Raw genomic sequence first — 19104 nt, forward strand, 5'->3', positions numbered from 1 at the left:
AATTTTAGATAGGTAGAAAATTAAGTAAAAAAATTACTTTTTTTTCATTTTAACGTATCTATGTACACATGTATGTATGTATGTAGGTGGGAAGAAACTTAACGCAAGTGGGTGATCCTCCCGCCTTTTTTTTTTTTAATTCACTTATAATATTTACTAAATATATTGATATAAAGAAGCACTCAAGCATTTATTCAACCGTTCAACTCAGCAAAACGCGCACAGTACTTAAAATTATTAACTCTCCAATATTTCCCGCACAATTTGTAAATTAACGTATACATGAGTTGCCGGCTAACTACAAAACGGTATCGATATACTGATGGTTATGGTTTATGTTATCGATAAATTTGTGAAGTACTTCTTGCGACAGTTACTAAATTATGACGAGAAACTTTTGCAAATGTTTTTGTTTATTTATATGCTTTTTTGATTTATACTTTTTTCTCATTATTTTGTTGTCTTTTAAGAGTGAGCATATAATCATTTTAAAAGAAAGTGAGGCATTCAATAGATATATGACACATAATAAAAACGCAAAAGTCACCTTATATTGGGGCCAAAAGAAATTTTTCATGTTTCGGATTATTTGAAAAAATACTGCTTTCTATTTTATTTTCTTAATTTGTTTACGTTGATAAGTTTTCTTTGGTTTTTTGTGTTATGGTATCTCAAATATATATCAATCACAGTCACATCACAAAATTTGCACATCTCTATGTGTAACAGCCTATCGATATATTCGCACGTCAGTATGAATCGGCATGTGCGCCAGCAACAACATTTCCACAATCATTAACCTCAAAGGGCTTTAATGCAAATTGAATTGAAATTTGCCGAATTGCCAGGGAGTGAGAAGACTTTTTGTGAATTTAGCGTATTAGCCACCGGTCTGGAGGGCACCTGGAGTGGAGCAGGAAGCCATGCCAGCCAAGCGAACGACTGTCACAACGGCAACATCGACAGCATCGGCAGCAACAACGGCATCAGCAACAAGGTCGGCTGCATCTCCAGCTGTATCAGCAGCTAAAGCTGGACCAGCGCAAACCACAGCGACAGCAGCAACAGGACTACCAAATACAACAGCAATGCCAAACTCTGGACCAACATCTGGAGCTACACTAGGTGGGGGCCTTAATGTAAACGCATCTCGCCCCTTGGAGATGTTTAATGGCTTGACAAGATTGACACCAGCCAGAGATCTTACTCTTGGCGGACGTGGACCCAAAGCTAGCAATAAAAAGGTTTTTGCTCCAAATCTAAACGCTGTGAGAAACAAAAATGCGTAAGTTTATAATGGACAATGGACTTTAAAAACATAATGGTAATTAAACTTTGTTTTGTTTTCAGCAATGTGAAAACCTCGAAAGATTTTACCCAATCACGTGGCAATGGGCGACGTGGTGGCCGTGGCGCGACTACTGGAGCACAACGCGGAGGACGTGGTGGCGGCACTGGCAATTCTTCGTTAATACAAACCACTGGTGTCTTCTCCGAAGGAGTCGGTGCCCTTCAAGTGCGCAAATCGACCGGAAATGGTACGGCTTACGCTCGTGATGAGGTCTCGGTGTCGTCACGCAAGCGTAAAGATGACAACAAATTACAGCAATTGAGTGTAAAGGAATTGTTAGGCGAATCGGATGATTCAGATGGAGGAAATGACCCCGCCTCATTGAGTGATCATGAAATGGATGGGGATAAGACTGAGTTGGCATTTAAGCCTATAGCGCTAAAGGAAGGTCTTTGGCACAATGAGAAACCTGTGGTAAAAGAAGAGCCATCTTCTTCAGTGAGCACAAATCAGCAAGGTAAGCATGGACACTTAAGTCGAAGATGAATATATCTAAATATATGTACATATGCACGTTCTAGATTCTTTGGCCATTGCTCAGCATTTACAAAAACTTCATGTCACTGCCCAAGATGCGATTCTCGAAGAACCACCGCCTCAATTTGGACGTTATCCACGTTCAATTGGGGCATTTCTTGAGGCAACATCATCGCAAATGTTTATCATGCAATTGCCCGATGTGTTGCCCTGTGTAACCGATGATACAGATGATCCCAGTGATGGTCATAAGGCAGTATCTATTAAGGAAGAGGGTGGAGCGGGAGGTGCTGCTGCTGCTGCTCCTAACTCACCGGCAGATCAACCGTCCAGTCCGGCAGCAGCTACAATAAACCAACCCAAGCTGACTGTGCTCAATCAACTGGAGGAGGGGCAAATTGGCAAAATTTTACGTTACCGTTCGGGGCGTGTTAAATTATTGCTTGGTGATACTCGTTTCGATTTGGATATGGGTCTGGAATCTGGTTTCCTTCAGGTATGTCTCCTTGGTCCTCTCTCTCTCTTTCTCTTCTATTTCAATTCATTTTATTTCTTTGTTTTTATAGGAAATCATGTCAATTACAACAAATCGTGAACAACGCAGTGGTGATATGATTAATTTAGGACCCGTTCAGGCTAAGCTTAAGGCCACACCCGATTGGGTTCATCTATTTGAGCAGCAAGAGGCAAATCGTGCATCAGCAACTACAACAACAAGCATATTAACAGCAACAAATATAACAACAACGACAACAACATCAAGCACGTAGTACGGACTCCATGAGATTTCATTCATATATATACATATATATTCCTGTTGCCAATCACATGCTGCTTCCTCCTCATCCATAATTTTTAGTGTAAATGTAATAATTCTTGTAAATAGGCCGTGCCTATTTCTTAAGTTATTTAAAACTTAATAAAAAAAAAACAAACAAATAGACAAACTTTATAAGACCAAATAACCAAAAACGAATTGTTTACCTTATAAAATAAATCTATTTTCAGAGAAATAAATGCCCTGGGTTCAAAATATGGGCAGTTGGGGCAAAATTATCAAATTCCAAAAAAATTTTAATTATGTATTAATATTCTTCTTATTCAAATTTCAAGTTTACATAAATAAATTTCAGAGTTGGTTGACACAAACAAACAACTTTGAGTATCTAAATCAATATTGATCAATAAATTAAAAAAGCTTCAAAATAAAGATCAAATATTTTCCTATTGGACTATAAAAAAAAAAAAAAAATTAGTTATAAAGATTAAATGGTATAATTGTGCCAAATTTTTATAAAACCCAGATAACTAATCCGACTCTCTGGTTTATGTTATACTGGAGCTATAAATAGAACATGTATTCTTCATTTCACACACATTTTAAAGTAAAGTTAAGTAAAAGTAAATAAAGTTGCAACAAATGGCATTTTATCAGTAAACCCGATCCTGGGCACCTTTGAAAATCTACAGCAACTTGAAAGCCTCTAGGGAACATTAATAATGCATTTCATTAACGCATTTTGAATTTACCCAATATTTTATTAGATTTAGAGTTTTTTGTTGCTTCTGTAATAGATACAGATGCACCTTGATTGAAATTCAAAATTCCACAATTATGTTATCACCTATCTCACTCATTTTCACTTCTGAGTACTTGTTTTTGCCTACATATCTTCATGTATTTATATGTACAAACATACATGTGTACATCATCTGAAAAGTATGATGAAATTTGGCAAGAAAACATTATCATTCAATGTAAAGAATGTAAATCTTTAAAACGTATCGAGTTAATACAAAGCAAATGCTATCTAAGTAGTTAAAAAATAAGAAATATCTCCTTTCATATGAAAGAAAAAATAGTTTTTTTCTTTAATGTTTAACAACAAATCGACGTAAAATCTATATTACTTTTTTTTATCAATTACTTAAAGCCTGCTGAGGCGGCTCATTGGTGGTTTCCTGTGGAAATTGTGTGGCATTGCGTCCATAGTACAGATTGCCACCCATGTCAATGGCAAAATTATGGTCCACAGGATTGGCCAGGGCAGTCTCAATGGCAGCATCTAGATTCTCTCGTGTGATAAATGTTTTGGATTGTTCAATTTCGTGTAACACTCGGGCATTTGCACGCTCAAGGCGCTCCTCGTCGCGCAGTTTCTTGGCTTCTAAGCGCTCCTGGACATAGACCACCTTTTCATCACGTTCCTTGGCCAAACGGATTTCACGCTCTTTGGCAATGGCTGCATTCCAAGCGGCATTCTCGTCCAGACAACGTTGGAATTCGGCCTCCTCTTGTTCGGGCGTAAGTACTATGTGATCAGCTGTCGATGTTTCTTCATATCGGATGACTTCCTCACGCAAATATTGACGGACTGACCGGAGTTGAGTTCTGCATGCACAATTGAAGATTGTTAACTAAATTGCAAATTTAGACGGTAATCATTTAGTGTTTGGCCATACTTGTATTGGTTGTGCAGCCTCATGAGCTCTGTCCGCTCCTCCTCTGTTTGCTTCTTGCGCTCCGGTACACGGAATAGCTTACTTTTGGCCACCGGCAACCAACGTGGCTTTCGGCGCCAACGCACAAATTCGAGGGCAAAATTGTTGCTACCTGTCTTGGCCACAGAGGCTTGGCCCAATAGTTGGCAGCCTGCACGAAGCATTACTTGTGAATTTAATTAATAAATCTTTCGATTTAGTTTTCCCTAATTTCGACCGTTGTGCAACCGCAAGGGAACTATTTAACCAGGGGCGGAGGCACAGCAAACGTTTTAAGGGGCCCTGTGGACTACTAACTTTAGAAGACAATTTTCACAAATACAATTATTAAAACACACTACTTTTGTATTAAAAAACTGTTGAATATAATAATAATTGCACATGAATACTGTTTACTTCAAAAATATTTCAAATACGCTCATAAGAATTTATTGAAATATTAAGTCCCCATTGGCGACCCCTTTATTTTGGTCAGAAATTAATCGAGCACATGATGCATTTTGTAAATTGTAGAGGCGCCACAGTGCAACAATAACAATTAACAATAGAGGGCGACAAAGTCAATATATACTTTTTAGTAAAATTGCGGCTAAAAATTTTAAATTTAACTTAAAACATAAAAGCTGGAGAACTTAATTTGTTTAATAAATACTAAAAACTTTTCAATTTTGGGCGTTTTCTTTCTTTCCCATAAAGAACTATCGACTTGCTGTAAAAATACAAAAAAAACTATCGGTTTTATCTCTTAATGTTTATCAACACTAAGCAACACGAACCTTTTAAAGTTGCATGTGTGTGTGCATTTAGCTATTCAATATAATGTTATTTTTGCTTTAAATATAACAGAAATCGAATATTAGGATTTGTTAAACCTGCTCATCATTCACTACCCGCTATGCCTACTTATGAATTAGCCCTGGTATTCCGCCAGCTACCCCGGGTAAGATTTACATTTCATGAGAAGTTATGTAAAGTAAATAATAAGCCGCTATCGCTCTCTCTGTCTATCCCACGATCAGACGGAATTGATATCGGTCATCAAACGGACAGCTGAGGCAATACTTGACAAGGGGGGCATTATACGGAAATTAGAAAATCTCGGCACCCGTGCCCTGCCCCACAAACTCAGCGAACATGGAGTTGTGCACCGCACCGGAACACATTTTACCATCGCCTTTGATTCGGCGCCCACTCAAATATCCGATCTGAAGGAAGAATTCGGACGTGACATTGATATTGTGCGCAGATATGTCTTTAAAGTGGAGGAACCTCTGGATCACAAATGCACACTGCATGAGGAATTGTTACCGCCAGCCTATCGTAAGGATGTTCAGGAGCTAATTGACATAGCCAAACGGAAACAGAAGCCCAAATACAATTATAATTCAGGGCTGGACTACTATCCGTTCCAGAAATAAATCACAAATACTTATAAAAAAAGAGAGGATGAATAAAAATGTTATTATTATTATTAAATTAATATTATGTTGATTGGCCTATACGTTGTTGGTGATTCCCCACCTCAAGGCTAATTCGATTGTATTGTATGTAATGGAGGACTTCTACTTGAATACTCTTATGAAATTTCACATTTATCACGTTTAGTGTTTGGTATTATTTGTCTTTTTATTAAGTTTATGGCATACTGTTAAAAAAAACCTTATCAGAAAATTGATAAAATAGACCCCAATACCAATAATCAAATCAGCAACGTAACCTAATGCCACCTTTTGCAATAGAAAAGCCAAGATATCGTCTAGTTATAGTTTGGCACTTGAGCGGCAAAAAAGAGGTTTTGCGTTCCTCCATCACATTCACATCCACATCGCAAAATGCCAGCACAAATTCGTCCACTCACGCCCGAGTTGCAAAAGAATGCCAATGAGCTGCTGCATGAAGTGCCCGAACGCATCGAGTCCGACCTGGAGGCATTTAAGACTTGGATTTCTCAACAACCTCATCTTACGCCCCGTACAGATGATCAATTTCTGATTGCCTTTCTACGTGGCTGCAAGTACAGCCTGGAGAGAGCCAAGTCCAAATTGGATCAATATTATACGCTACGTACCAAATATCCAGAGATCTTTAATGTCACTGATGTCGATGGTGGTAAATTTCGTGAAATTCACAAGACTGGGTAAGCACATATACACATATGTACATAAATCGAATTCGAAGGTCGTGTGTAATATTTTATCTCATTTCCAATACCCTCGTCCCCATAATAAAATAGCACGATAATATATTTGCCCACACCTCTACATGATAATGGCCCACGCATTGGATTGTGGCGTATGGGCCTAAGCCCGGCCGACAAGTATGCGATTTTGGAGGTTATGCAGGTAGCCCAGGCCATGCAGGAGATTGCTCTTATCGAGGATGACTATGCGAATGTCAATGGCATTGTTTTCATTATGGATATGAAGGGTGCCACAGTTGGACATCTGTTGCAAATGACACCAGCTTTGGCCAAAAAGATGACAGTCTTCTCGGAAGAGGCTCTACCATTGCGTCCAAAGGCGCAGCATTTTGTTAATACAATTAGCGGGTTTGAGCCCATTTTCAATATGTTCAAGCCTATGATGTCGAAGAAAATACAGGCACGACTATTTGTCCATGGTGATAAAATGGATTTGCTTACCAAGCAGGTGCCATTGAAGTACTTACCCAAAGAGTATGGTGGCGAGAATGGTTCTGCCGATGAAATTGTGGCCGAGTGGGAAAAGAAATTCGATCAATACAGGGATTACTTTAAGGATAATGCCAATTACAAGACAGTTGAATCCCTTCGTCCTGGCAAACCAATTGATTTCGATGGTCTGTTTGGCATTGAAGGTTCCTTTAGGAAACTCAATGTGGATTAGGATCCATATGCTTTGAATTTATTTTGCTGCTTGTTTGTTTTGTTATTATTATTAAATGATTTTCATTTCTAGATTGTATATACATATAAAAGAACAATTTTTAATATAGATAAATGCATTTTATACATACATACATATGTATCACATCTTAGAGGAATCATTATATTCTTGATCACCGATAAAAGCAGATGCGTCTTTGCCATTTTGTGGGAGTTGATTCGAATACTTTTCGTCGATCCAAGGCCTGTTCCATATACATTTCAATTTGTTGCTCCACATCGGAACGCCATTTGAGCTGCAAAAAGAGTGGAAACACTTCTCCAGCTTTCTTCAGGCGGCGTTCAGCTGTTTGATAGCATTTCCAGGGCTGTGGTTCAACCACAAAAAGTCGAGCCAGCTGTGATAGCGTACGCAGGAATTGCTGCAAGCCCTCGTCATGGTGATTCAAATGTATCCACATGGTAATGGAATAACAGCAAATGGCATCGAATTTATCATGCTGATGTTGCCGAAGATAATTAAATATAGTCTTGAAATCATTCTCATTGAGTATATCTGCGCGGGAGTAGCTTATTTTATCCTCAACTGTGTTTTCAGCTTTAGCTCGTTCCACAAGTCGTTCATCAATGTCCACACCAAGGATATACACTGGTCGTTTTAGTTGTTCCTCCAGAAAGCCATGCAATAATCTTGTAAAGACTCCACTATTGCAGCCAACATCCAAGACCAAGTAGGGTTTCTTATTCACGTCTTTTGTATAATCATTTGCCGATGGATCCCAGATTTCTTTTGCGGGCAGCAGTTTCACACGTTCGGAAGCCGAATTGAATTGGTAATAGTTCATAAAGTTTCCATACTGGACAGCACCAGGATCTCCACGGTGTTCCATATCGGCGAAACAAATAACATGGCAAAATCACGTAAGATAATGTTACGTGTTTGATGCGTAAGCCTTTTATGTACGTCATTGTTGTAACTTTTTCCAAAACTTTTAATTTCAATAAAGAATGAAATGAATTCCATAATTTTCAATACATATTTTTTAATGATAGAGTTGTTTGGTTTTTTTCCAAACTTAAAATGTAGTTTATTTTAACCCTAAATATATACAGAAATATTTTTCTTTCATATCAACTAAATCAAATACGCAGATATACATGTTTTTCTGCTATGCAGGTTGAAACTATACTAAACCATAGGGATTATAATTTTTCACATAATATTTTCTGGGTGTTAATTAAGTAAGGAATTGTTTTATAAATATAGTTAGACATTTTAATAATACCGTTTTTCTCTTTGTAATAATAGTTTGAAAAATATGGCAATTTCGTATATTGACAAAATTTTACGAAAATTTTACTTGCATTATCCTTCTTACAGTAAATTTCTGTTTAACTATTATAAACTTTATTTAAAAATTTTATTATAAAACCGAACAACAGTTGTTACGTCACAAAGTGCTTTAGTTAAGGTAACATTAAGATACCATGAAAACAGAAGAAACAGTTGTTTTTAGTATTTTAAATACCAAATAAATACCACAAATAGTGTAACCTAGATGTAGCCAGTTGAATTGGATTTAGATTTTACGCGGCGTTAAAAGTTTTGACAATTGCGACAAAAACATCAACAATCGCTTAACCGAAAATGAATGCCGAATATCCAGACGAGGACCAGAGGCAACAGCACAAACTGTCCTTCAATCAAGGAAGGATTATAGCTGATGTCACTATTGATGACCAACCGTTTTGTGCCACTATTGACACAGGATTCACTCGAAGCTTTGTGAGCTATCGTGTTGCCCAACTTTTGGGCAATAATCACAATTTTTTACATGACATCGATACGAAGATATACACGGACGAGGGTTCATGTTTAAAGGCCACCAAATCCCTGTGGGCCAATGTTTGTCTAGATAATCGTAATGTGCAATTCCCTTTGCTGGTCTTGCCCAATATGTACAGCGATGTTATTTTAGGCCTAGACTTTCTCTGTGGCATTGACGCAAGATTACAATGCGGTCAGACATTCCTTCAGTTGCAACCATCTCTGCTAACAAAGTCAATTATGGAGACACATGCAAACGAACTGCATCGGGATCCTTCAGAAGCAGCAGAATCGCCACATTCTGACAATCAAGAGGATTTGGATTACTCAATGTCAGAGGATATTCAAGCTATAGCCACTCTTTTCCGACAGGAACAACAGGGCAATGGCCCAGAGAATCCACAAAGTTCCAGCATGGATTTACCTGAAGAGTATATTCAAGAAATAGCTGATCTCAACAACTTTTTAGCAGAACAAGAAAAGAAACCTGATGACATTGACAGTGATCGGATATCTATATGCTCAGAGGAATCAACATCTTCTAATAAAACCGAGGAATGGTGCGAGGCTTCGAAAAAATGGGTAGTTCACACTGAGGGGCGACTCCTGCCGAACTCTTTGGTAACCGAGTTGCAATCAAGACAAAAGGCTAATTTTCGCAAGAACCAGAGCTTCTGTAGAACATATTTACTCACCTATCATATAACAATTAACGAATGTAATCTCATAACAGTTCGTTCAAATGGTTCCTCATTGGATAATCAATATAAACCGGCGGATATGGCACCTTCGGAACCCAAAAAGCCTAAACAGTTGCCAAAAGGCAAGCATTGGCAAAAGCGACGTCAACATTGGAATACCTTGCGATCCCATCGATTGGAAACCGATTAGTATTGATACTGAGGCTATCTACATAATCCACTCCATGCGCTACAAAGACTTCCTATTACCATTGTATGTTTTACACTTTATACTTGCCATAATTTCGTTTATTGAATGAATTATTCACCATATCACTTTTGAGTTCAGATTCATTCCTGTTTAGTTAGGGCCCAAACCAAAAAAAAAGTGAAATGAAAATGTCAAACTAAATACCTGTTCTTCATTTTTACTTGATTTATTTACTGCTTTTACTGCATTTACTGCCTTCATTTTGAATATATAATTTTCAATGCCTTGTTTTTGTTTTGTATATATATTTTTTTTTGTTTTAAGTTTTTCTTTCTTTTGTTTTTTGTTTTTTTTTTTTAGTTGTTTATACGATTCTAACAATTTTCCTTATACTCGAAATCCATAACAAATTCTTTTTCTCTTATGTAAAATTAGTTAAAAAAAAAAACAACAACCAAAAAAGAATATTAATGAAAATATATTGTACAAACAACAGAATATACATACATAAAGTTTTGTATTTTAGTTTTGTCGCTGTTTTGGCCTGTTGATGGATAAGAAATTTAAGCAATTAAAAAAAAAAACAGAAGCAAAGAAACACTCCCACATGGCAGTGGAACATGGACACTACTCCTGGCCATGGCTTGAATTTAACCCAACTAAGGGAACTAGGCAAAATTGCAACAGTCTGTTGTCGCCTTGGCCAGAATAAATGGCGTCCATGTTATACCAGGGGGTTAGAGTTAGGGATTAGGGACAAAAATCAAATGATTGACCTCAATAATACAGATATAAAAAATAATATATACATATATGTATATGTAAATATATGTTTTATAGTATTATTCAAACATTTTCTAGATCTAAATTTATCGTACAATACCTGCTGTTAAACTAGATTACGTTCTTTTGAATCATTATCTTTTCTTTTTTTTGCCCCATTTTAAATTGGGTTTTACACCTAGATATAGGTATACAATATATATATATATATACATTTGTATATATATATATATAAGTTGCTAAAAACTACTGGAAATGTTTTTAGTTTTGTTTATAACTTTCTCTTTGTTATGTTTTGTTTTGTTTTTTTACTGAATTGAAAATTACATAGTCGTATTATGTATAATATACTTATGTATGGATTTAATAAAGATCTGGGTTTCTTTGCCTTGATTTCTATATATATATCTCATACTGCCTTTGTCTCCATCTTCAAAAAATTTGTTGAATGTTTTAGAAAGCGCTATTGAAATTTTATTTTCCCGAAGCGTGCGAAGGATTTGTTCTAGTTGTTGTCTGTCGCCTTCAGTTTTTTTTTGGGTTTTCCTTTTTGTTTTTTGGTTTTGAAATTTTCTTTACTGTGTTTTTTTTTTTGGCAAATTGTTAGTAAACTCTACTTAATCATTGTTGTTTTTTTTTTGTTTTTTTTTGCGTCTTGGTTTTTGTAAAATTGCTAAATGCTACTTAATATGGACTTTGAAAAATTTTACAATACATGCGCGCTTAGCGCCCAATTTGCATATGTTTGTCAGTGTGTGTGTGTGTGTGTGTATGGGTGTGTGTGTTTGTGTGTATGCCTAGCAAAATGTAAATTTGAAAATTAAAAATCTGAACTGCCTGAATTTTTTTTTGAGTTTTTGCTAACTGTCTGGTTTAAATATTTCTATGTTTCAGAATTATAAAATTGTTGTTGGTTTTGTTTTTGAATTAGGTACGGCTAAACTAGGGCGACAATTGAATATATAATACATACATACATACATCTAGGTATATATATATCTTTGTATGTGTTGTTAAGCTCATAAATACACAATAATTAATAATAATCATCAATCAGAATTATATGTATATAGTATGTATGCTAAAAATCTCTTAAAACTAATCGCTAGACTTAGATAGCTTACGACTAGAAAATGAATATGTCTTTCAACTTGTCTGTGGCTGTGTCGCTGTGTTGCTGTGTTGCTATGTTGCTGTGTTGCTATGTTGCTGTGTTGTGATTGAGTTGTGTCGCGTAGCTCCAAACGGGCCGTAAATATGCAACTATATGGCAACAGGCAAGTAGTGTTTAGTTTTAGATGACTCAATTATGCGATTTACAACCAATTTTTACTTGCTTTTGTTAGGATTGGGAATTGGGGGTATCAATGGGGACTGTACTTTGGATTGGATTCAATATCTACGTGAAGTCTGTATTAGTTAGATAGTTTGAGACAGAAATAGACAGAGAGAGAGAGAGATAGAGAGTGAAAGAGAGCGTAAGGTTAAGAGAAAGTGTGTTTGTGGGGAAGGGGGCGGAGCGGAGGGGTTTATTTTGTTTTACTGGGAGGATTCAGTTTTAATGAAAATCTAAATCTAACTCTAGTCATCTGGGTCCAACCCGATTAGCTCAGCTTGCAAACGGCCCTTAGTCTTACAACAAATTGTTAAGCAAAATACTCTCAAAGCGATACGAAATTGCGGCGACATACTGGTCATGATTAGAATTTTCCAAAATGAATTCAATATGCCAATCCAAACGACTGCGAAATTGATAAGAGTACTTTGTATAACGTCGCCCGTGACCACCTCATACAGACGCAACGAGATCCATGGCAGCCAGGACATCCAGAATGCAAAGACTAATGCGAATGACATCATATGACTAGGGTTCGATAAATTTTCAGCCAAAGCAGTTGCATATTCTTTATCGTGTATTGGCTCGCCGGACCTAATTTTACGCATCATGACAAAGATGTAGCCATAGTTGTGTACAATCGATATGAGGCTGGGACCTAAAACTAAAATTGCCAATGTGGCACTATATGCGGCCATATTGCCCCAATCCAGCATGCAAATGTGTGTCACATTGTTTTCAATGGGTTTTGAATAACCCAATATAGGCGGACAGCACAGCAGGGCCGCCGATATCCATGTGAAGACCATCCAGCACTGACATCTGCAAGAAAAATCAAATAATATTACATAAAATTCAATCGAAATTCGGTCAAGTTATATTTTTGTACCTTGTCTTCGTTTGCACTGTTTCATAGCGCAAGGGTTTACGCACAGCCAGATAACGATCAACGGATATCCACATGAATGTGTATACGGAGACGGCCCACAGTGTGACCTCTAGATAGCCAGTAAAACGGCAAACTATATCCCCGTACATCCATTCTCCTGTCAGTGCTGGATAAACGGAAAATGGCACTACCAATAGGCCGCATAGCAAATCGGCAATGGCAAGTGATAGCAGATAATAATTAATAACCTCTGTGGGACCTATGTAAAAGAAAGAGGGAGAGAGAGAGAGAGAGTGAGCGGGAAGCATAGAGTGAGAGAGTACGTGTGAGAAATTTTTAATTCAATTCAATACATTTCTTCATAATAAAACAAAGTACTATAAATATAATGCAGAGGTCAGTATATCAGGGCCGGATTAAACCAGCGCGGGTCCTACAACAATCAAAAAACCACAAAGTTTAAGGGATTTCAATTTAAATTAAAAATAATTTTTTAATATAAAAGCTAGTATATGAACTAAGTTTTTTTTTCGACAATTTGGTCGAAATTTAAAAATGTGTTTTCAAATATGTATATATTCAATATATTATTATGAAAATTGACAAAAACATTGCTTTAAAGGTTTTTAGCAAATTGAAATTGAAATTTTTCAAATACAAATTGACTACATTAGAATTTTATGAAATTAAACTTTATTCAAATATTTAGCTGATCTTTGGCATTTTTTGTTTAATTTTTAATATAAATTTAAATTGAAAAGCATAGCATTAAGAAGAGTATCACTTTCGAAAATTGTATTAAAAATGTACAAAATTACAAATTTGCAAAGTTAAGAGTTTCTCAGACTGTACTTTGGTAAATAAATGAAGAATGAATCAATCTTTCAAAAAACTTCACCTAGATTTGCCACTGATGGAATTTCATTATAGGTAAGACTGTTCCAGTCTAGAGGCCTTAGACAAATGTAAAACTAAATCAGCTAACATTAAAGATGTTTTGGCAATGAATTTGAAATATATTGTTGACCAGCTAGTAAAGTTAGTTGACTTTTTAACAATAGAAATTTTAGATTTTAGACTCATTTTATGGAGATAAAAAGTGCCTTACTTTATCAGCAGGCCCTAAAAAACTACTACAAATGAGTTTATGTTCAAATCAAGCATTGTGCGTATTCTGATCTCTATATTTTTGGCTTTTCTTATCTTTATTCCAAATCAATAAATTGAATGGCTTTCGTTTTTCCTTTTTAGAAACTTGCCCCCAATACACTTCAGTTAGATTATTAGATTGTTTAAAAATGTACATTTTACTGATTAAAAGTTATTAAAATACATGTAAATTCTTCTCACATAAAACAATTTCTTCACTTGCAAATTGGCCAATAAAAAAGCATTCTAAAGCTAATAAACTAACAAGTTAAGCTCTTTCAACTCAAGTTTATAAATCTCAAAAGGAAGAGAAGAAGTAAACATTTAACCATGAAATTTTTTCTTATCGATTTGATCATTTTTGCAATTTGCAACAGTTTTTTAGCCTTGAGCCTTGGTGCTCCCCAAAAAAGTATGCTACACTAAATTACCCAACTGCAAGAGAGGGAGAGTGTGTCAGTGAGTGAAAGTAAATTTGGCTTTAACACGAACAAAAAAGAAAAATGAAATCAAAAAAAACATATATATTGCACATACCCTTGAAATTGGCATAGGTGGCTATAATTAGTAGATTCGATAACACTATTGCCACGCCCAGTATGGAGATGAGAACGGCTTTGGTGAGTGCCTCCAATTTGGAATTATCCTGCAGGTAGCTCATTTCCTGCATTTTTCTGCCCACTGCAAGTGAAAGTGCTCAGACTTGTTTTTGTTTTCGGTTTTTCGGTTTACGGAATGGGAAAAGTGATGATGATGTTGGTGGTGGTGGTGGTGGTGGTAGTGGGGATAGAGGGACTTTGGGTGGGTCTTAGGGCTATGCTAGAGCCAGTGGGCGTGACCGTACCTCACTTCCGGTCATGACGGCCTCAGTTGCAGTTGGTTTTGTTTTTATTATTGCTTGCTTTAACTAGAATGGTGTATGCTCTCTGCCACCGTTGCCGTTGCCGTTTTTTGTACACGCGAAGGTCGTGTGGTCGTCCTCGTCCTCGTCGTTGTCGCCGTGCCGTGCCGTGCTGTACCGTGCCGTGCCCGTCTTCTTCTTCTTCTTCTTCTCTTCTTTTAAGAGCACCGGGAAATATATAAACTTTTACGTTTTTTTTTGGTATGTGTGTGTGTGTGTGTGTGTGAGTGTTTGCTTTTTAGGCTGGCGTTGAGCCAAGTCGCCGTGTGTAATTTGATTGTTGTTTGGCTTTCTCAATGTCCCCCTACTAGACTGTGTGTGTGTGTGTGTGTGCTGGCTTTTGGTTAAGGTTAAGGATAATGTTGGCAATTTATTGTGTGTTGTGTCTGCCAGCGATTGTGTTTTTGTGTGTGTGTGTGTGTGTTTGTGTTGTTGTATTGAAGCTCGCTTAAAAATTTGATTAAAATTCCGTTTAAAAACTACTAATTGCGTATGATTCTGCGCTTCGTTTTTGTTTTTTCTTTTTTGCTAGAGGATTGCAAACAATTATTGGTTTTTGCTTAAATTTTTCTTTTGTTTTGTTTTCTATTTGAATTCACAACTCTCTTTTGTTAATTTTAGTTAAATTTTTTATGTTAATAATTTTATCCTTGAACATTAATATATATATATATATATAAATATATTATTAGTTTTGCTACCAAATAATCAAGTATGCCGTGTATATATATATATTTTATTTGGTTTTTTGTTGATTTCTTTTATCGGTTTTTAGCTTTTACTAAATTTCAAAGATTAATTTCAAAATTACACATTTCAAACTTTGAAGTGGAAGAATAATGATTATAATTAGAATTTAATTATTCAATTTATTAATTATTTACGCGCCTTGTTGTTGGTTTTTTTTTTACTATAATTAGAGCACAGCACAATTTTTTTTTTGTTAGTTGTCCGTTTTTTGTTTTTGTTCTTCTTCGATTTGAAATATTCGTAAGGCTTTTAATGTGCTACATTTAAGAAATTTTAATATTATTTATTTTCGCTTTTTTTTTTTTGGTTTTTAGTCAGTTTTGCTTGTATTTTGTTTATATTTTTCGCTGCTTTTGGTGATTATGATTATCCTTTTGCTTGTAAATTCTGGCTCTATATATAAGTTGTTGTTGTAGTTGCTGCTGCTGTTGTTGTTGTAGTTGTAGTTGTTGCTGCTGATGTCGCTGTTGCTGTTGTAGTTGTTTGTCAGTTTAAGCTAATTGTGCGCATCTGCGTTATAAAAGAGAAACAAAAGAAAAACACAAAGAGTATATATGAAATGCAAGTTCTAAAAATAATCAACAAACTATATGATATAATCAATAAATTATAATTATTACGAGTTTAGAAGCTCAGCTATTTATTATATTACACGATTCGCATAGCTGGTTGGCTGGCTGGATGGCTGGCTGGCTGGCGACAAAAGCCGCACAAACGCTTTACATAAGCATACTTATCCTGGCCTGCCACTTTGCTTCTGCTTTTCCCACCATTTCCCAACCCACAAGACCTCCTTTTTGTTGCTCTGCTGCTGCCCTCTTTGCCAATCTACATCTTGCAATGACCCACTTTACCGGGCACTTGACACAGTTTGAGAGCCATAGCTGTCACAGCTAGCTGCTCAAACTGTGTCCAAGCCAAAAATGACAATGACAGCATAAAGTGGAACTGCTAAAGTGTATGGTGAATCATATTTCAATTCTGTCGATTCGATACTCTTTATTATTATTGTCAAATCGAGTTAAGGAAAGAATATCATTTATTTAACTTGTGAAAATAACATTTATACCTATTGGATACATCCAGATATGTTTTTTTTTCTTTTATATTAAATCAAGTAAATTGCTTCAAATATGACTAAATAAGGTGACTAACAATTAGGGGTTCCATGAATGATGAGAAAATCAATTTAAGTTAACAATGTTCAAAAATAAAGGAATGAATTCAATAAACATTCAAATACAACAAAAACGAATTGAATGAGTTGGAAAGTAAAAATAGTTGTTTTTGGGTTGCAACACTCTTTTTTTTTTATCTGGTCAAGCAATAGTGAAACAAAACATTGAGTTGATTAACGAATATATTTTTGTATATTGTATATTTAATAACATAATTTTATTAATTTTTTCTGGACCCATGAAAATTAGGCAACTGTTCTCATTAATTCGATTTGTATCATTTGCAATTATCACCTCCGAAACCATACAAAAAATGGCCCGCAATTTCTCTATTCATTATTACCTATCTGTATATCTAATTTATTACCTTTAATTTAAACGAGGTAATATTTGACTAGTATATTCACACTCATTCATTTCATTGTATAGGTGTCACTCATTCATTCAAATTCCATTCAGATAGAGCCAGGATACACCAAGGCCCCCCAAAGGCTCTAAAATCCAAAATTTATTAGATTCAAAGGATAATAGAGTATTCTTATTTGAAAGATGAAACATAGCTAAAACAACTTCCACTTCAATTTTCTGAAATTGTTATTGAAATTGTAGAAAAACGTAAACGTGAATATCCAGGTGGCAGTGGCAGTGTATAGATATAGATTTCAAGATTAAAATACAATCAGTTGCCACTTCACATTGATATTAACTTTAAAGAATTATCCAAAACTTTAAAAATTAACAAATGTCAGTAAGGCAGTCTACAGCATTTGCCATATATTCTATAATGCGCCAAAGGACCTTTTAGGAACAGCCCTGGGATGATATTTATTTTGAATATTCACTTAATAATATGACAGCCATTGACATCACAATCTTAAGAAAAAAAACTCTGCCGTTTGCTTAATTTTATAACAATTTCATAACAATTCTTTGGTTAATTTCTGGAGGAATCAAGATAGATAGATTGATAGATTAATAGATCTTTGGATTCGAATCATGCATTTGGTTCACTTTGAGAGTATGATACGGCTAATTGTAAGAAAATTTTTCAGTAGATATTCCGAAATCGCCTCTTACAATTAGAGGCAAAACTCAGTTTTAAAAAGTTTGATGTTAAATTTTCCACATATCTTAAAAATCTCTGATCCAGTTTTCAAATGTTTTCTCGGTTTAATAGACAAAAACAATCTCTCTTACAATTAGCTACATCTTTTTTTTTAAACTTCATATGCAAATTGAATTATTTATTATTGTTCCTTTGTAATTTCAATTAAGAATTTTTGGGTGATTTAATTCTATTTTTACACAAAAATATGCATACTTATTTATTGCTTTTTGCAATCGATCAGCATCATCAACGACCCAGTCGGAGCCAGTGTCCCGGGAAGGGCCTGGTGTGATGTGATGTGGTGTGGTGTGGTGTGGTCTGGTCTGGCCTGGTCATCATTTGCGACGTCATCGAGCCATTTTCCACGCAGACACAAACACAAACACCATTATCAAATGCCATTAGACATCAGTGGGGCGCCATCAGGCTGTGGCAACAAACTACTATGCAGGAAGTTCGAAGGGGGAAATGAGGCGGGTCATGGGCCCTGCGACGTAGGTCGGAGAAGGAAATCGACAGACCATTGTATAAGGTAACAAGTTTGTCACTTACATCGTCTCTCAACTTGGTAATTGAATTAACGCTAACGGGGGCAAAACTGAACTAGAATTGGGTTCACTTTGGCCCGCTAGCTGACAGGTGATAAATATCAATGAATTGCATTAAGCTAGACGGCCACTGAAATAGGCTTATCCTATCTTTCACACACACACACACATACATACCCACAAATTGTGAATGATTGCGTAACAGAATGAGATTGTGCATCAACTGTTGGACGGTAGTCATCATGAGGAAACAGTTTCTGTTTCCCTATATTTACATACATATGTACGTACCTCACAAATCCATTCGCATTCACATTCACATTGAAATTACGTTTATTGCTGTGAACTTAAGTCCCAGAGACGGCAATTGAAGCTCACATAATGAGCGACAAGGCACAGTCACAAGTACGAAATGAGTTCAGCGAACCCATAAAGAGAGGAAAAGGCCCCACCCTTTTGCTGCCTCATTTACAGCCAAGGACTTGAGTGTCGTCCACATGAAAATCAATAAGCACGTGAATGTGATTAATTATGTAAATATTTTCATTGT

The 19104-nt window shown here is 35.9% G+C and overlaps 6 protein-coding genes across 6 annotated transcripts; 3 read left to right on the forward strand and 3 right to left on the reverse strand.

The window, feature by feature from the left end:
- Window positions 1–742: 742 nt before the first annotated feature.
- On the forward strand, window positions 743–2790 carry LOC6645398 (DNA-directed RNA polymerase III subunit RPC4). The gene is made up of 4 exons (XM_002067926.4): window positions 743–1285; window positions 1351–1808; window positions 1873–2324; window positions 2395–2790. Exons 1-4 carry the CDS (start codon window positions 924–926, stop codon window positions 2596–2598), a joined length of 1476 nt encoding a protein of 491 aa, XP_002067962.3. The 5' UTR covers window positions 743–923; the 3' UTR covers window positions 2599–2790.
- An 879-nt stretch (window positions 2791–3669) lies between these two features.
- On the reverse strand, window positions 3670–4665 carry LOC6645399 (probable 28S ribosomal protein S26, mitochondrial). The gene is made up of 2 exons (XM_002067927.4): window positions 4292–4665; window positions 3670–4220 (listed from the first exon to the last, which is right to left on the reverse strand). Exons 1-2 carry the CDS (start codon window positions 4492–4494, stop codon window positions 3749–3751), a joined length of 675 nt encoding a protein of 224 aa, XP_002067963.2. The 5' UTR covers window positions 4495–4665; the 3' UTR covers window positions 3670–3748.
- Window positions 4666–5111: 446 nt separating this feature from the next.
- On the forward strand, window positions 5112–5806 carry LOC6645400 (probable 28S ribosomal protein S6, mitochondrial). Its single transcript, XM_002067928.3, has 2 exons — window positions 5112–5270; window positions 5350–5806. Exons 1-2 carry the CDS (start codon window positions 5226–5228, stop codon window positions 5746–5748), a joined length of 444 nt encoding a protein of 147 aa, XP_002067964.1. The 5' UTR covers window positions 5112–5225; the 3' UTR covers window positions 5749–5806.
- A 299-nt stretch (window positions 5807–6105) lies between these two features.
- Window positions 6106–7245, forward strand: LOC6645280 (alpha-tocopherol transfer protein-like). The gene is made up of 2 exons (XM_002067929.4): window positions 6106–6467; window positions 6564–7245. The coding sequence occupies exons 1-2, from the start codon at window positions 6163–6165 to the stop codon at window positions 7192–7194; spliced, it is 936 nt and encodes a 311-aa protein (XP_002067965.1). The 5' UTR covers window positions 6106–6162; the 3' UTR covers window positions 7195–7245.
- A 76-nt stretch (window positions 7246–7321) lies between these two features.
- Window positions 7322–8116, reverse strand: LOC6645281 (probable RNA methyltransferase CG11342). Its single transcript, XM_002067930.3, has one exon. The coding sequence runs from the start codon at window positions 8081–8083 to the stop codon at window positions 7367–7369; it is 717 nt and encodes a 238-aa protein (XP_002067966.1). The 5' UTR covers window positions 8084–8116; the 3' UTR covers window positions 7322–7366.
- Window positions 8117–11590: 3474 nt separating this feature from the next.
- Window positions 11591–15152, reverse strand: LOC6645283 (G-protein coupled receptor 52). Its single transcript, XM_002067932.4, has 4 exons — window positions 14914–15152; window positions 14607–14750; window positions 12921–13179; window positions 11591–12853 (listed from the first exon to the last, which is right to left on the reverse strand). Exons 2-4 carry the CDS (start codon window positions 14737–14739, stop codon window positions 12277–12279), a joined length of 969 nt encoding a protein of 322 aa, XP_002067968.1. The 5' UTR covers window positions 14740–14750; window positions 14914–15152; the 3' UTR covers window positions 11591–12276.
- Between the last annotated feature and the right edge of the window lie 3952 nt (window positions 15153–19104).

This window comes from Drosophila willistoni (assembly GCF_018902025.1).
Source record: "Drosophila willistoni isolate 14030-0811.24 chromosome XR unlocalized genomic scaffold, UCI_dwil_1.1 Seg143, whole genome shotgun sequence".
NCBI lineage: Eukaryota > Metazoa > Arthropoda > Insecta > Diptera > Drosophilidae > Drosophila > Drosophila willistoni.

Bases quoted from the DNA above. Each gene is read 5' to 3' on its own strand.
- LOC6645281 (XM_002067930.3), bottom strand. From the start codon at position 8,083: ATGGAACACCGTGGAGATCCTGGTGCTGTCCAGTATGGAAACTTTATG.
- LOC6645399 (XM_002067927.4), bottom strand. From the start codon at position 4,494: ATGCTTCGTGCAGGCTGCCAACTATTGGGCCAAGCCTCTGTGGCCAAG. The intron at 4,221-4,291 runs GTATGGCCAAAC...TTGTGCATGCAG, and splicing joins AGGCTGCACAACCAATACAA to AACTCAACTCCGGTCAGTCC.
- LOC6645280 (XM_002067929.4), top strand. From the start codon at position 6,163: ATGCCAGCACAAATTCGTCCACTCACGCCCGAGTTGCAAAAGAATGCC. The intron at 6,468-6,563 runs GTAAGCACATAT...ATAATAAAATAG, and splicing joins CGTGAAATTCACAAGACTGG to CACGATAATATATTTGCCCA.
- LOC6645283 (XM_002067932.4), bottom strand. From the start codon at position 14,739: ATGCAGGAAATGAGCTACCTGCAGGATAATTCCAAATTGGAGGCACTC. The intron at 13,180-14,606 runs GTATGTGCAATA...TCTTTTACATAG, and splicing joins CACCTATGCCAATTTCAAGG to GTCCCACAGAGGTTATTAAT. The intron at 12,854-12,920 runs GTACAAAAATAT...TTTTTCTTGCAG, and splicing joins ACAGTGCAAACGAAGACAAG to ATGTCAGTGCTGGATGGTCT.
- LOC6645400 (XM_002067928.3), top strand. From the start codon at position 5,226: ATGCCTACTTATGAATTAGCCCTGGTATTCCGCCAGCTACCCCGG. The intron at 5,271-5,349 runs GTAAGATTTACA...TCCCACGATCAG, and splicing joins TATTCCGCCAGCTACCCCGG to ACGGAATTGATATCGGTCAT.
- LOC6645398 (XM_002067926.4), top strand. From the start codon at position 924: ATGCCAGCCAAGCGAACGACTGTCACAACGGCAACATCGACAGCATCG. The intron at 1,286-1,350 runs GTAAGTTTATAA...TTTTGTTTTCAG, and splicing joins GCTGTGAGAAACAAAAATGC to CAATGTGAAAACCTCGAAAG. The intron at 1,809-1,872 runs GTAAGCATGGAC...TGCACGTTCTAG, and splicing joins AGTGAGCACAAATCAGCAAG to ATTCTTTGGCCATTGCTCAG.